Here is a 17,607-nt window from a genome sequence, read left to right on the forward strand (position 1 = left end):
TATTATATTATATTATATTATATTATATTATATTATATTATATTATATTATATTATATTATATTATATTATATTATATTATATTATATTATATTATATTATATTATATTATATTATATTATATTATATTATATTATATTATATTATATTATATTATATTATATTATATTATATTATATTATATTATATTATATTATATTATACTGTAATTAGAAAGTGAAAACTTCAATAAAATAAGAAAGTTATTCAAAAAGGGTCTGGATTTTTCTCTGTTCTTAGACAAAAATAAAGAGATAATCTTTAAAATTATGATGTACAATTGCCTGCAATTTTCCTTATAAATTCTCGAAGTATCTTTTGTCTGTAAAATCAGGTAAAGACATGGCTTGCTCATCGACACAGTTTTAAGGAAATTTTACGTTGCGTTCGTCAGTCTATTGCTGACATCGGTAGTAGATACTGTTTAAACTTATATACAGTTTTAGCTTGTTCAATAATTATTATTTTTAAATTTTTTTTTTATTATTACTTGATAAAAATGGAGGAAGGTGCGAATCAACTTTCACCAGTTTGAAGAAATAAAAGAGGCCAGGTAATAAATTTTATCTTATTATATGTTTTTGAATATTTAAACAAAATATATATCTCCAGAAATTGAATTTTTCATGAATGATTTTAAACATAATTTTCAACTCATTGGGAGTCGTATAAAAACAATTGCAATAAACATTTTCAAAAATTTGAAGGAAGTTAATCCTAACATTTTGAAAAAAGATGCAATTTTGCACATAAGTAAGGAAACTGCAATTGGAGAGAGAACGATCAAAAAAATTCTTTTAGAATATGAGCAGAGCGGTACTGTTATTTCTCCAAATAGAACTAAGTCTCGACCAAAAATCATTCAAAAATTGGATGAATTACAGAAGACCCTTATCAGAAGAAAAGTTCATGCTTTTTATGTCAACAAGGAATTGCCAACGTTAGATAAATTAAAAGCAGTTTTGGATGATGAAGAAGAATTTCCGAAGCTTTGTCGTTCTTCCATACATTCTGTATTAAAGGAATTGAAATTTACATACCAAAAGCGAAAAAGGAATAGTGTATTATTGGAAAGGAATGATTTAGTTTTATGGCCAAGGGAATATTTAGAAAAAATTCGTAAATATTGCGAAGAAGGAAAAACTATTTATTTTTTGGACGAAACCTGGATAAATGTAGGCGATGTTTCAAGCAGAGCTTGGTATGATGAAACAATCGTTTCAGGAAGACAAGCATTCCTCCGAGGTTTAACAACAGGACCACCAAATCCGACTGGAAAAGGAAAACGAATAATAGTTCTCCACATCGGGAGTGATAAGGGTTTTGTGGAAGAAGGGTTATTATTTTTCGAGTCGAAAAAAAATTCCATGGATTTCCATGACGAGATGAATGGAGAAAATTTTAAGGAATGGTTCGAAAATATAATAACAAAATTAGAAGACGATTGTGTGATTGTGATGGACAATGCTCCATATCATTCAGTGAAAGTGGAAAAAGTGCCAATTTCAACGTGGAAAAAAGTTGATATACAAAACTGGTTGAAAGAGAAGGGACTTAATTATGATGAAACAATGATTAAAGCTCAGTTGTTAAATATAGTAAAAGGTGTAAAAAAACAATATAATTCATATGTAATAGACGAAATAGCGAAAAAAAACAATAAGATTATATTAAGATTGCCTCCATATCATTGCGAATTAAATCCAATTGAAATGGTGTGGTCAATGGTAAAAGGTTATGTTAAGTCTAACAATTTTACATTTAAACTAGAAGATGTAAAAAAGTTATTATTAGAGGGGATAAATCGCGTCACATCAGAAAATTGGCAAAGTTGTGTCAGGCACGTTATCCGTGAAGAAGAGAAATTTTGGAATATTGATCATCGTATTGACGAGTTAGTAGACAGAATTCCTGCAATTGTTATTAATGTTTCAGTTGATTCTAGTTCAGAAAGTGAATAAAGAAAAAGATTTGTGTATATTGTATGTTAAACAAATTATGTTTTGTTGTGGGGGTGTTTACTCGCGTATTAGTGCACAATTATCTTGTAATAGTCGTAATACTTCGTAATAAGTGTAATAATAACATCATGAGTGTAAACTGAAGATGCACTATTATTTAAATAATAAAAATTTTAATTACAGTGAATGACTTAATTGTTATTATGTATATCAATTAATTAATCATAATTAACAATAATTAAAAATACAACCTTACATTAATAATTAAGTTAAATTAAAAGTTTACAATAAATTCTAAAAGCTATGTGTACATACAAACATTTCATTAATCACTGAATTTGTGAATTATTTAAATTTTAATGTATTATAGTCAAACAACATACTGTTGAAATCACAATAAAATGAGGATTTCAAAAATAACATTTTTAATTTTGTAAGAACAAAATTAAAAAACTTTGTATTCTTTATTAAGTCATTACCATTTGAATGTCCCTTTTAGGTATAAAGGTCATAAATTACCCTTTGACTCGTGAGAGCCTAAGACCGTGTGGAAAGTTAGGAGACCGAAACGATTGTCATTGGCTATTTTTCCGATGAAAAAAATTACGGAAACGCCATTTTTAAGTTTTTCAACGCCCTCAGAGAAAAAAACTGCGCGACCGAAAGCAAACTCTCGATGGACAGAGTATAGTATATTTAAAATTAAGAAAATCCTCTTCTTAGAGGTTTTGACACTTGAAATATTAATTTCTTGATCTAATCCAACGATGACAAGTTAATCGACCTCAGTAAAAAGGGAACCTGATGTTGAAAATCTAATCTTGAGCTAAAAAGAGAACATAATTAAAATCTATCTTTTCAAATAAATTATTGAAACTTTAATTGCCTTTTTATGATTTTAATAAAGGTTATTCCTTCAAAATCCATAAATAGCTCCTTAAGACGAAATTATCTAAAAAAAAGAAACTTTTAAAAAAAATTAGTCAAACAAATTTTTTTTTGGACAAAAATTATAATAAATAATATAATTATTAACTAAAGAATTAATTATATTAATAATAATTGAAAATTAATAAAATTGTTCAATTATTTTATGAACTAATTTTATTTAAACTTTTAAATTTCCCGATTAAGAATTTGAAATACCGGAAATAAGATAGATCTCAGCAGGAGCTAAGGAACATATTAATTAAAATAATAAATAAAAAGGGAAAAGGGGACAATATTAATAAAACTAAAGGGTACAAAAATGATTAATTAATAAATATAAAAGAATAAAATTAAGAGAAAACTAAAATTCAATGAATTAACTAATAACTAAAAAAAGGGGTAAAAGAGGAAAGGCAACAAGTGGAGTAAACTTCCGCTAAAGAATTCCTGGAATAACTGCGTCATTTCAAAGAAATACTAAAACGCAGAAGCCGCTTAAAAAAAATTTATATTTTTGAGAAATCTATATTTTTGGTGAATTTCCTAATGGCTATTCGAGCAGTAAATGTGAAGGAGCTTAATGTAAGTAAAAAAAATGATTGAAATGAAATGATGATGATAATATATATATATATATAGACAAAAAAAATATATATATATATAAAAAAGGGGGGATGAGTCTTTTATAATATTTGTGCAAGGTGTTTTCCTGAAAATAAAGTCCATCATGAGCAGGTTAAATATTGGAGGCTCAATACCGATAAAAATATACAAAGTTGCGATCAATGCCATGACATGCATTGTCGAATTGAACAGTTCATATTCAATTTTGAAAATAAATATTTATTCAGAGATTTTGGGCCATGGCACAGACCCCATTTCATTAAATGGAACCTGCATTCAATGCAACCGGATGAGGTTGTGCCGCTTTTTGAACATAAAAAATGCACTTGGTGCAGAAATTTTTTGGACAGAAATATAATGGATAGTGACAATTGTCAAATTTGTCGAAAAAATTACATCAAGAATTGAAAGTTTTTCCAACTTCCTCCTCCATTGATGCAAATGCATCCACTTTAAAATATTATTTAAAAAAATGTGTTTATACTTCTCTTTATTTAAAATTATTATAATAGAAAATTTTTATTTTTAAAAAGGGAAGAAATTGAATATATATTTACTATTTTTTTAAATTTCAGATTTTTATTTTACTTACCGTAGATTTCGTATCAATTTCTATAAGATTTCCAAAATCCAAATAAAATTCAATTACATTTTTTTTATGATTCCCATTTCTTTTTGTGATTTAAAGAAATACAGTTAAATCCTTAAATTAGGTTTCCAATCGATGATGATGACAACTTTCTTTGGATATTAATTTATTTTTTTTGCAGCTAAAAATAAGAAAATAAATTAATAATAATAAAAAAAGAACATTTTTCGTAAAAGTAAACAAAAATCAATATAAGATTAATTTAAATAAATTAGAATACTCACCAACTTTGAATAAATTGATTCCTTTTTGTTTTAATTTAATTTTCTCCTATAACACTGTAAAAAAGTAAATAATAATAATAAAACAAATCAGCCATCCAGAACACTAACCTGAAAGAAACAAAAGAAAAAGGGGTTAAGGTTATTTTATTAAAATTAAACTATATATTGTGACGAAGTGGTCGTCAAACATCCCCTGTTTAAAATGACGCGCTTGATTGCCGGGCCCAGGAGGAGGCGCCGCCAAACGTAAGAAGGTGTAGCTAGCCGCCGGGACGCCGAAATCAGATGTTCGCGTCGACGAGAGTATTACGATAGAGACTGTAGTGAGCAGTACAATTTGTGTGTATAGACTTGAGAGAGGAGTGAAAAGAAATATTTGTTGGTCGAGAGTTCGACAGTTTTGTAGTTTTGTGAGAAAAGTTGGATTTGTGGTTGAGCAATTGGTCGAGTGACCAAGAGGGGCTCATTTATTGTAATAATTGTTTGGAGAATAAAAGAAAATTGACGAGGAAATCGACCAAATTATTGATTTGACCTGTCGACATCTTTGAATTGATCGATTTGTGACGAGAGCTGTGGGTAAGTGAAAATTTGTTTTGTTTCCTGTCGTGTCTCAGAAGGTCTTTTCCCTTTTTTTTGACTGGTCTTGACGGAATCTCCTTTGAGATTATTTTTTTGGGAAATGTAATAGGTTTGTGTAATAAAAATTAATAAAGTTCGATAAAGGAATGTGGTTTGTCAATTCCAATAAAAATTGACTGGCGTCTAACTATTCGCGATTGGGTTTCTTTTTATAACAAATAAAAAGGGGAGGTTAATTAATAAACTTTTAATTATTCCAATATTCACGTTATAAAAAAATTGGCGCCCAACGTGGGGCATTGTCGAGACATTTGAGACACGACAAATTTAATTGTGACTTGTGGTATTTGACTTAATTTGTTCTATAAAATTTTCTTGTAATTTATGATATTATTTATTGTTGATTTGAAAATTTATTTGACATGTTTTGTGCATTTTTTTTTGTGACATGGGCGAGGAGATTTTTGGTGTGTAGAATCAGTGCACGTTAAAGAAAATTTTTGTGAAAATTATCGCGTCCACGAGGCGACGCCATTTTCATCACGAAAATTTTCAAAGCATAATTTCGCGGAAAATTCCTGACAGATTTTTAAAATTAAAAATTTTCTGAAATCAGTGAATTTTTTTTTGATTTTTGGAAGTAGTTATTTTTATGAAAATTATTATATTTTCACTTTTTGTTCCCCACGTGGCCGGCTTCCGTGGAAAATTCCAAGCCTCACGTGATAGTACGCGCATGCGCTGTTAGAAACCTCGCATGAGTTTAAAATTCGAATCTCGGTGCACATACACTCGCGGATCGTGAAAATTTTCTAAGAGAACATTGTTATTGCGCATGACACGGGACTTGGAAATTTTGAACAGAAAGAAGTACAGTGAGAGTAGAATGAGATAGAGTATCGAGCGAGATCACGGATAAGAGCGATAGAAAAATCGAAATTAAGAATTGTAACAATTTATCGTAAATTGTCAAGATTTTTTTTTTAATAATTGTTAAAATTTTGAGAAAATTATGAACAATTTTTCAGGGCCGTATTGACATATTGGGACCCCGTGGAAATTAATTTTGACAATTCGCAAGAAATTTTTACTTTGTTGATAAAATTAAAAATTTTTTTTTTGACAAGAAAATTATCTTATTAAATTAAACATTTGGTCAGGACCGTATGACAAGGGTACCGGGCCCAACCAAAAGAAATTTTGATACTTGAGTGGAAATTTTTAAGGGAGAAAATTTTCCGTTATGACAGTCAACCAAATTGTTACGATTATTGTTGACCAGGACCGTATCTAGAGGAGACGGGCCCCCAAAAATAAATTGTGCCATTTTGCATAAATAAAGAATTAATTTGTTTAATTTTTGTTTGTTGACTCTCAACCAAAGCAATCAAAATTTAAAGTGACCAGGCCCGTATCACGGAGTTACGGTACCCCAAAAATTTTTTTTTTGATAAATTTTCAAAATTTTTCTGGTCGGCGATTAAATAATTTTTTTTTGCGTTTAGTTTTTGGAATTTTTTTTTGTGATTCGCAATGGAACTCTCACTAGTTGAAATAAATGACTACGTAGAGAAAATGCACAACCTGATGTTGTTGGAACAACCGAGAATTACATGGGGTACAATTCTAAGCATGCCAATAGGGCAAGTTGTGACAACATTATTACAACATCAGTGTTGCATTAGTGGGAGTGCACAGGTACTCAGAGAGAGGTTATTCAGAATTAGTCTGAGAATTGATTTTGCCAATCAATTTGAAGTCCCCTTTTCTGAACTATTTGACCTGGGACAATCTCAAGAGATATTCAGGGTAGAAGCGTTTACTTTCCCAACAGACGAGGAAAGACAAAATATCAACTTAAACAGAGGAGTGGGGCAAAATTCTGACAGTGAGGAGGAAGCGGGACGTGGTTCACCTCGTGACTTGGGAATTTTGGGAATGGACAGGAGTGGGGGAAATAGCGCGTCACACAGCAGACACAGTCCGATCAATGACAACCTACCACCCCCACCCCCACCACCGGTCATGACTTCGGCATGTATCATGACAAATTCGGTAATCACCACGATGTCCCAATCATTTTCCACAACTACTTGTGCGATAATGACAGCACCCCAAACGATAGTGTCATCCACAATGGCACCAAGTGTCCTCAGTTTAAGGGAATCGGTCGCTCGTTTTAGCCTGAGTCCGGAAATGAGAAAACTTATTTTATTAAACCAACGTTTTGCAGAGTTATCAACGGGATTTGACTTGGGAGGGGTAATTGATTCAGGGATAACCCACCAAATGCCAATTCAGAGCACACCCCAAAATCAACAGAATGAAGTTTCTCATACACCCCTACAAAGAGAAACTGACGAGAGAAATAATTCACATCACCCCACCCCAAACGTTGGGACTATTGAGAATTTTAAGTGTCCCATTTCAAAACAAGAAAGAATTTCAAGGTTAGCGACTGATGGTAGTGAGAAGAGCACTGACGTGGGAGAAGAATCGAGGTTTGACAAGAGATCGGTGTTGGGTGGGAGGGAACAACGTCCATATAGGGACAGTGACAGAGCGCGATCTGGTAGAAATACAAAGAAAACAAATGCTAGGAGGACTCTTTTCGACGAGACATCTAGTGACTCGGAATCAGAGAGCAGCGACACATTACCGACAAGACGTGACTTCCGAGAAGCAGAGAGGCGCTCTAAAGTTACAAAAATCCTCAAAGATTGGGACATTAAATTTTCCGGAACCGAGCGTGAAGACCCGGAAGAATTCCTGGAGCGGATGGAAGATTGTCGATTAGGCGAGTTGTTCAATGACGAAGAACTCCTGCAAGCAATTCCGAGTATTTTTCGAGAAAACGCGAGTCGTTGGTTCCGAACTTTGCGACATGACGTCAAATCATGGAAATCGTTCAAACGGGCGTTCAAACGCGAATATTTGACTACGACCGACGATGACGAGGTGGTTGACGAACTGAGGAGTAGAACTCAAGCTAAGGGGGAGAAGATTTCTGCATATTTGACAAGTTTGAGGTTAATAATGGGACATTTAAAAAGACCATTGTCAACGGAGCAACAAGTTAAAATTGCGTATAAAGGGCTGACCCCAACATATCGTCGACAGGTGGATGCATCGGGAATGGAGTCTCTCTCCAAGTTGGAGAAAAATTTGCGTCAGTATGAGAAGGTGAAGGACCTTGATGACCGGTATCTTCCCCCACCCTCAAAAGAGAAGATGCGTTTCCCCGCTGCAGCGTTCAAAGGGAGAAAGAAAGAGTCGACTAAGGGTTCGAAAAATGTGGCCGCGATAGAAAAGGATGAAGGTACCACTGATCAAGAGAGTATTGCGGAAGTGACCAGCGGGACGAAAAAGGCGGAAAAGAAAACTAAGAAGTCAAAGACGAAAAAGTCCAAGACGAAAAAGAATTCTGAGGAAGTGGAGGTGGAAGCCTTGAAACAAACTACCCCCACCCCTCCCACCGCCCCAGTCCAGGTACCGAACCCGCCGACGTACGCTGCCGTAACGGCGAACAAAGGGAACAAGAGGTTCCAACCTAAACAGGCTGGTACAGGGACAGTACCAGTGGGACAACCAGGGACACCAAAACCATTTGTTGGCATATGCTTCATTTGCCAAATGGTAGGACATCGTTCTACACAATGTCCACAAAGAACGTGTTTTGTGTGTCAGCAACCAGGGCATTTTGCAGCACACTGTCCCACCCGTGCCCAACAGTTGGAATCTTGTCTGGTATGCAAGACTCCCGGGGTAAATTTTTTGACATGTCCCACATGTATCCACGTGCGTAATGCATTGGGAAACGGCCAGTGGGGGGCACAGAACGCGTCTGTACCCCCCTCCAATCCCCCCAGAAATCAATAGACAAGATTTCTTATGACAGGGTAGAGAGGTCAGAAAATTCTAAAGAGAAAAAGAAAGGGTTAAATTCATTCCCAGTCAACCAAGGAGCATCTTGCAGTTGGCAGTGGAGTGGGGATGAAGTTGTTGACCAGAGTAAGAGGGAAGTAAGTAAAGGAGAGGTGAAGAGTAAGGAGTACTTACTCATAAAAGGGAGTATGATTGATGGGACAAAAGGTACTGAAGGTAAGTCAGTACCAATGGTCCAAGGAAGGGGAGAGGCTGTGACGGGCACAGTTGACCCAAACCTTATTATTGACAAGGATGTGGATGGTAGCCGATGCGAAAACAGATACTTCTTCTGTATGCACATTGGTAAGAATTCTTTTGAGGCACTTTTCGACCCTGGAGCAATGGTTTCAGTAATCAGTGACAGAGTGGCAGCGCCTTTCAAAGATCGAATCCAGCCTTGCAATACGTCAATCAGGAGTGCTATTGGAGGTACTACCGAAACAGCAGGAATTTTAAACTTGAACATCACTGTGGATGGTCATTCCCAGAAATTCGCTGTTAAAGTTCTTAGCTCAGTGATTCAGGACATCATTTTAGGCGTTGACATTTGCAAGGCTTGGAAGATGGATGTCCAATTGGGACCTGGGTTGTGGAGAGTCTTCGGTGGTGAATGGCACGTGTTCTGCGTAAAGGACACTATAGAGGGCGAAGAAGAGATATACGCCGAGTGTGCAGGTATCTCTGCGTTGACGGACAAACAAAGAGATATCGTGCAAGAGGTGGTTAACCGCCTAGTTCTACCACAGGGTGAGACCTTGGGTATGACAGACTTGACGGAACACCACATCAGGATGACGGATGAGACTCCAGTCCAGCACCGACAACGACGAATGTCCCCAATTATGATCACTTGGGCACAGGGTCATGTTGTCCAACTGTACAGACAAGGGGTAATAGAGCCGTCGGGAAGTAATTGGAGGACAGCTCCGGTTATAACAAATAGAGGCGATAATGATTTTCGACTATGTATGGACTTTAGGGACGTGAATAAAGTCACGGTAAAAGACGCGTATCCACTTCCGACGATAGATTCGATTCTTGACAAGCTTAGAAGAGCCCGTTACCTATCGAAAATTGACTTAAAGTTGGCATACCATCAGATTCCCATGGCCGAAGATAGTAAAAAGTACACAGCATTTGCCATTCCTGGCTCAGGACTTTGGCAATATCGCCGTATGCCTTTCGGTTTGACGAACGCACCAATGACGTTCCAACGACTGATTGACGCCCTTTTTGGACCGGAATGTGAACCATTCGTGTTCGGATATCTTGACGACATCATCGTTGTGACTGATAATTTTGACGAACACCTTAAATGGTTAGAATTAGTGTTGAAGAGGTTGGCTGACGCGGGTTTGGTGGTGAATCCTGACAAGTGTGAATTTGGTTGCTCACAAGTCAGATATCTGGGATATCTTCTGGATAGCGAGGGATTACGACCTGACCCGAAGAAAACGGAACCGGTACAGAATTACCCAGCTCCGACAAACGTCAAACAAGTCCGTAGATTTTTGGGTATGGTAGGTTGGTACTCTAGATTCATCAAAAATGACAGTGACATAAAAGTACCACTCCTCAAATTACTTCAAAAGGGTCGCGAATGGGAATGGGGTGACGAGCAACAGGAAGCTTTTGACGTGTTAAAGAAGAAATTAACATCGGCTCCAGTTCTAGCCCGTCCTGATTTTAGCAAAACGTTTACCATCCAGTGTGATGCTAGCAACTATGCTATTGGTGCTGTTTTGACTCAGGAGTTTGACGACGGTGAACATCCGATTATCTACATTAGTCGAGTGTTGACTGGGGCGGAGAGAAATTATAGTGTCACAGAGAAGGAGTGCCTGGCACTATTATGGGCAATTAAGAAGTTTCGGACATACGTTGAGGGATATAAATTCCGAGTGATCACGGATCACAGCGCATTGCGATGGCTAAGGAATTTAAAAGACCCGACCGGACGACTTGCGAGATGGGCACTAGAAATGCAGTGTTGGAACTTTGAAATCGTTCACCGGAAGGGTGCACTGAACAATGTTCCTGACGCATTGTCTAGGATGACTGAGGATGACGAGACGGGAATTGACGCGTTCGAGACTATTGAAGACCAATGGTACCTAAACAGGATGGAAATGGTCCAGAAGTTTCCAGCACGATTCCCGGGCTGGATGATTGATAACGAACTCTTATATCATTATCGAAACGATCCTTTGCTTCTTCCAATTGATGGTAACGAGGATGGCTGGAAGTTGGTCGTACCAGAGGAATATAGAGACAGAGTTCTACATGACGGTCATGCAGTCGTATCAGCGGGTCATCTAGGAGTGGAGAAGACTTATAACCGAGTGGCTAGGGAGTACTACTGGCCAGGAATCTGGAACGATATCCATCAGTACGTTACTCGTTGTCCTCAATGCCAACTCCATAAGGTCTCTCAGGCTGGTCCCTTAGGATTGATGGGACAGAGAATCGTGGAACGACCTTGGTCAGTCGTGGCGGCTGACACGATGGAATTCCCCCCCAGTAAGAGTAGATGTAGATACTTGGTGGTTTTTCAGGATTTGTTCTCGAGATGGGTCGAGTTAAAACCCTTAAGATCAGCTGACGGGAAGTCGGTGACTAGAGCATTCGAGGAGTTGATACTTTTCCGATGGGAGACACCCAACTTTTTGTTAACTGACAATGGGAAGGAGTTCGACAACCGGTATCTCAAGGACGCACTTCAGGAATATGGAGTGAAGCATATTACTACACCTCCATATCACCCTCAAGCCAATCCGGTAGAAAGGAGTAATCGGACCTTAAAAACCATGATTTCGGCATTTATTGGGAGTGACCATCGTGACTGGGACCTCCATGTTCACGAATTTCGACATGCGATGAACACGGCGACCCAAGCAACAACCAAATCTTCCCCCGCTTACTTGAATTATGGTAGGAATCCCCGATTAATTAAAAGTTTGCGACGAGAGGTTGAGGCCAAAGACAAGGTAGTTCTGATAAAACCAGAAGAGTGGGTTGACAGAGTGAAACGTTTAGACGCGTTGCGGGACTTGGTGAAGAAGTTCATTGACAGGGAACGTGACAGACAATCTGGGTACTATAATCGAAACCGCAAGGACGTGCCCTTTAAAGTAGGAGATTTGGTACTACGCAAAACCCATAAGTTATCTAGCGGAAACCGAAATTTTGCGACAAAACTTGCACCAAAATACGAGGGACCATTTGAAATTGTCGAACAATTGTCCCCAACGGTATTCGTATTGCTCGCTAGTGATAGTCGCAGAATCCCCAAAGTCCATGTCACCGACCTTAAGAAATATCTACCCCCTCGAAATTGCCTAATTCCGTACTAATAAATTTTAAAATTTCAGATATCGGAGAGAGTAATTTTGACAAGGGAAAGAGGAGTTGGAAACGAGAAAGGACGTTTGACTCGAGTGACAGAGGTGAGAGGAGTCGTGACAAGGCAAAGCGAAGGCGGAGAGAGAACTATCGTTCAGTACCGCATTTACCAAAGAACGACATGCCACGCAGAGGATTGACCAGGGGAAGATCAGCATCGCGGCACAGAGCGACCGAAGAATTCCAGCCACCATCCGATGTGACAGCAGCGCCTCCACTATTAGACTTTCCCGTACTGGAACCCGAACGGGATAGGTCATCGGGAGCTATTCCTCGTCGACCTAAATCTGACGTGGGGAAAGTGAAGGAAGATTGTAGTACATGGGAAGTACTAGAACCGAGACGTTTCCCACGAGCCGAACACGAGGACCCAGACCTACGTCGTAGACAGGAGGAGAGTTGGGAAGAATTTGGGAGCAGAATTGTAGTCGAGGAGCTTGAACGGTTTGTCCAATTCCAAGAACCGAAGACTTCCGTTTCCTTGGAACAACTCAAGGAAAAACAACGGGCGGAGATTAAGGCTAGGAAGCCCGTACTCCGGAAGGAAGATTTGTTCTACCCCGATGACGAGGAGTTGGTAGAGGAGGTACGACCCATTACCCCACCAGGCCCCCCGACTAGACGAAATAATACGACCCCCCAATTGACAAGGGACGAAGTTGTGGCGAAAACTGGCGGAGACAGGCGGGGAGAAGCATTGCCCCGAAAAACGACAGGGGTAATGTTCAACGATATGAGATCAATACCCACTGACCCGACGATTGACCCCCCACCATGGACTTGTCAAAATTGTTGGCGCCGAGGCCACCGCCGCAATGATTGTCCTAAAGAAGTGACGGAGAGTTGTTGCGAAAACTGCGGTAGAAAATACGTAACACTACATAACTGTCCAAGGTGTGAGGAGGGTTATAAGCGTTATTTGTTGCGGGGAAGAGCAACAAATAATCCAACATTGACTGGGGAGTTGACGGGAGATACTAGGAGAATACCACGACGTGAGGGCAGCGCGTTGTTGCCAGACAAGTGGAAGGGAAATGACGAGCTGTGCAAGAAGTTTAATTTGCCAGAGGCCAAACTGACGGAGGTTTCAAAGGAAGCGCCCAAATCAAAGTTGGTACCGGCCAAACCACCAATTGTGGAACTGCTTCCGACGAGAGAAACTCCATTGTTGGTCGACATTCCCCCTCCAGCGTATTATGACGTGACAGCTCCTAAGAAAAAGGAGAAGAACCTGGCGGAAGCCATCCGAGAATTGACAGAGTTGATGGCAGGACTACCGATGGAAACCATCAACTTGGCGATTCGCCAATTGATCGAGGAGCGCAGGAACTCGGGTGGAAAAGAGGAGTGATTGGAGCTGCTCGATAATTATTTTGACATGGGATGGGATGGTTTGCTTTTGAGTTTTTCTTTTTCTTTTTTTTGAGTTTGTTACAGGTTCGGTTGATTTTTCTTTTTGGTTTGACGTGTTATCTGGAGGTAACACGGACTAGGAGAGGGGCTTTGTGACGAAGTGGTCGTCAAACATCCCCTGTTTAAAATGACGCGCTTGATTGCCGGGCCCAGGAGGTGGCGCCGCCAAACGTAAGAAGGTGTAGCTAGCCGCCGGGACGCCGAAATCAGATGTTCGCGTCGACGAGAGTATTACGATAGAGACTGTAGTGAGCAGTACAATTTGTGTGTATAGACTTGAGAGAGCAGTGAAAAGAAATATTTGTTGGTCGAGAGTTCGACAGTTTTGTGAGAAAAGTTGGATTTGTGGTTGAGCAATTGGTCGAGTGACCAAGAGGGGCTCATTTATTGTAATAATTGTTTGGAGAATAAAAGAAAATTGACGAGGAAATCGACCAAATTATTGATTTGACCTGTCGACATCTTTGAATTGATCGATTTGTGACGAGAGCTGTGGGTAAGTGAAAATTTGTTTTGTTTCCTGTCGTGTCTCAGAAGGTCTTTTCCCTTTTTTTTTGACTGGTCTTGACGGAATCTCTTTTGAGATTATTTTTTTGGGAAATGTAATAGGTTTGTGTAATAAAAATTAATAAAGTTCGATAAAGAAATGTGGTTTGTCAATTCCAATAAAAATTGACTGGCGTCTAACTATTCGCGATTGGGTTTCTTTTTATAACAAATAAAAAGGGGAGGTTAATTAATAAACTTTTAATTATTCCAATATTCACGTTATAATATATATATATATATAGAAATAACATATAAAAAAATTGTGTTTCGAAATTTCGGAATTAGTTTCTTTAAAATTCCAAATTCAATTCGCGAAGCTGAAGTACACAACGTTTATCAACGACATTTATGTTTAAAGTTATTTATTGACCCTAAATTACATATATTTATTGTAGGCGGAATATTTAAAGCATTTTTCAGATAAATATTCCGCCTATGTTAAATATGAGCCGCAGGATATTATAATTAAAATTTCTACAGCGGTATTCGTTGGCCCCTGGTACCTTTAAAGATCAATTTTTAAAAATAATTATTTTTTTTAATTATTATATATCTTGTAGGAAATTTTCTGGCGCATCTTTATTCTCATTATAAATTTTTTTTGTATTTGTAACATGAAATGGTATTTCAATAGTCAAAAAAATTTTTATTACGAAATAATTATAAATTATTTAAATTATAAATGAATAAATATTAAAAATTAAATTATATAAAGTAATGAAATTAAAACTAGATAAATTGAATTTCTGAAAATAATAGAAAGAGAGAGAAGATATCTATAGATAACACAATGAAAACATAAACAGGAAAAATAATAGAAAGAGAAGGTAGATATAAATACGAATTATGAGAATTATTAATTTAATTTAAATTTAAAGTTTCCTTTTTATAAATAAATAATTTATATGGATTATTATTTAAAGAATAAATTTATTTTATATTTTTTCTTTAAATTATTTGGAAAATAAAATAATAAAAATTATTTTATAAATTGCTGAAATTAATAATAATTGAATAAAATTTTATGTTGCATTAAAGTAAAAATTATTTAAAAATTAATGGTAAAAGTTAAATAATTTTAGAATCAGTATTTTTTGAGAAATTAAAGTTTTTAGAAAATGAAAATCAGTTAGAGAAAAATGATTGACAGCTAGACAATGGCATTGTTCTTGGCGAACGTTTGAAACGGAATTAGAGAGAGAAAAATATCTCTGTCCTTTGAAAATAATTTAAATGTAATTGGCTATTCGAAAATAGACGCCGCGAAAAATCCAAATAGAGGGAGAAATTGGCGGTAAGAAATACATGGGAGAAGCGCCTTGCGTAAAGTGGTGAGGGAAACTCGCGGATTTTCGCTCAATCAATTTGAAATTCCTTACTCACACACTTGCACATTTTGATTTTTACTTACCCCAGAAAATTAAGGGTAGGGACGCAACTATATAAGCCGAGTAAATGCACGTTTCTGTCTCTTTTGTCTGAACAGTTTTAAACTGGTAAGAGCTTTCTTCTATATTTTATTATAAAGAAATTTCAGAACTATACAAATCTACAAAGTCAAGTCTCTCGAACTTGAGAGTTACAGATTGTTGGGGGCTTTCTAACGATCTCTACCTAAACGATCTGTATCTCTGGGCGAAAGAGATCTCAAAGATTAAATCGTAATAAAAAATAAAATTTATTTTAAATGGTTAAATTTGAGAGACCAATTGTTAGGGGCTCTCTAACGATTTCTACCAATACGATTGGTTCTTCTCAAATTAACAATTGATAATTGTTGAAGAGGAAAGTCTGTTGTCAGGGGCCTTCGAAAGATTTCTACCAACACGACAAACTTTCCAAATCTTCAATTAAATAAATTATTATTTAACAACAACAAATATACCAACAAAAATCTTCAAAGTCACGCCACGGAAAATCAATGGTCAGGGGCTTTCTAACGATCTCTACCAACACTGTTGATTTTCCAAGAGTGGTATCAAAGACAAAATCGTAATTCTTGTTTAATATTCTTATATGCCATGTGCATTGCAATAGGCGATCCACTTGACAATTTGAAAGATTAAACTATAAGAGATGATCCTGACAACCCCAAAAATTAACTAGAATAGGATATAATTAATTAATTAAATTAATTATCTAGTAGGGTTTTCAGAGATAAATCTATTAAACTTTAATGTATACATCATTGTTTAACAATATTTTGTTAAATTATGATTGGTGATTAAGGTTTAATCTTTTAATACCAAAATTAGAAAATTTAAAAATAGAATTAGGAGAAACTAACCCTAAAGGTTTTGTTAGGTAAAGTTTATAAAATCCTTAAATAATTTATTTCATATTTTTTTTGTAGATTTTCAAAGCAATAAAAAAACCAATATTCGAAACTTCTTTAACAAGTGATATAATCACTGAATCAAGGTGTGTTAATATTTATTTCTATTTGTTTATAAATATTAAGTTGAATTCAAGTAAATTTTATTCTATTCAGAACTGGGAGAATTAATGAGGAAAGACTCACAATCGTTTATATAAACAAAGAATAACTATATTGTCAGATAGTTTGTTTATTTATATTACTTATACAAAAACAATTAATTCTTTTATTTATTATTTTCTTAGCATCAAATTCTTTGAAACGATAAACAATCAATTGTTTAAACAAGTAAAAGAATTTTGAAAAGTTAATAACAAAAGCTAAAAAACTAAATAATTATTGGAAAGATTCCTCTAATTTAGTTTGAAAAGCGACAACTAACTTAAAAATAAAAGAGAAGAATATAAAAATATAGATATAGAATTTGGTAAAGCAAAAAAAAAGAACAAGATAAATACTAGCGTATTTTCATTCATAAATTTTACTACGTGTTTACAATCTTATCTGGTAATATAGTTAGCACGTGTCTCATTATATTGAATAATAGAAATTAAGAATATAATGTCCCTTTAAATTTTGACAATACCATTGTTCCTTTTATATAAGAGATAATGGAATGTGGGTGATACTTCCCTAAACATTTATGTTTATGACTTATCAACCACATGTTTGAACTCATTTGCTTCTCAGAATCGATGTGTCATGTAAATTTAATTAAATTAGAATAAGAAATTACATAATATATTAATAATCCCCGGACTGAGAGCTTATGAATGCTTCAAACAGTTTTTGAGAAAAAATCTAAATTTTTCATAAAATCACTTTTAATTAAAATTTCTATTATCCTTAATAATAATTCTTCATTTTTTAATTAGAAAAAAAGTTATTAATTTCTCTGAATAAAATGTTTATTGATACACAATTATTATTA

At 35.8% G+C, this 17,607-nt stretch overlaps 2 protein-coding genes across 2 annotated transcripts; both read left to right on the top strand.

Moving 5' to 3' along the window:
• Window positions 1–537: 537 nt before the first annotated feature.
• On the top strand, window positions 538–1,999 carry LOC127279959 (uncharacterized). Its single transcript, XM_051302617.1, has 2 exons — window positions 538–547; window positions 840–1,999. The coding sequence occupies exons 1-2, from the start codon at window positions 538–540 to the stop codon at window positions 1,997–1,999; spliced, it is 1,170 nt and encodes a 389-aa protein (XP_051158574.1).
• A 2,830-nt stretch (window positions 2,000–4,829) lies between these two features.
• On the top strand, window positions 4,830–14,218 carry LOC127279944 (uncharacterized). The gene is made up of 2 exons (XM_051302601.1): window positions 4,830–5,005; window positions 12,307–14,218. Exon 2 carries the CDS (start codon window positions 12,459–12,461, stop codon window positions 13,686–13,688), a length of 1,230 nt encoding a protein of 409 aa, XP_051158558.1. The 5' UTR covers window positions 4,830–5,005; window positions 12,307–12,458; the 3' UTR covers window positions 13,689–14,218.
• Window positions 14,219–17,607: the final 3,389 nt, after the last annotated feature.

This window comes from Leptopilina boulardi, unplaced genomic scaffold (assembly GCF_019393585.1).
Source record: "Leptopilina boulardi isolate dan_hultmark-lab unplaced genomic scaffold, ZJU_Lbou_2.1 LbouV2_228, whole genome shotgun sequence".
NCBI lineage: Eukaryota > Metazoa > Arthropoda > Insecta > Hymenoptera > Figitidae > Leptopilina > Leptopilina boulardi.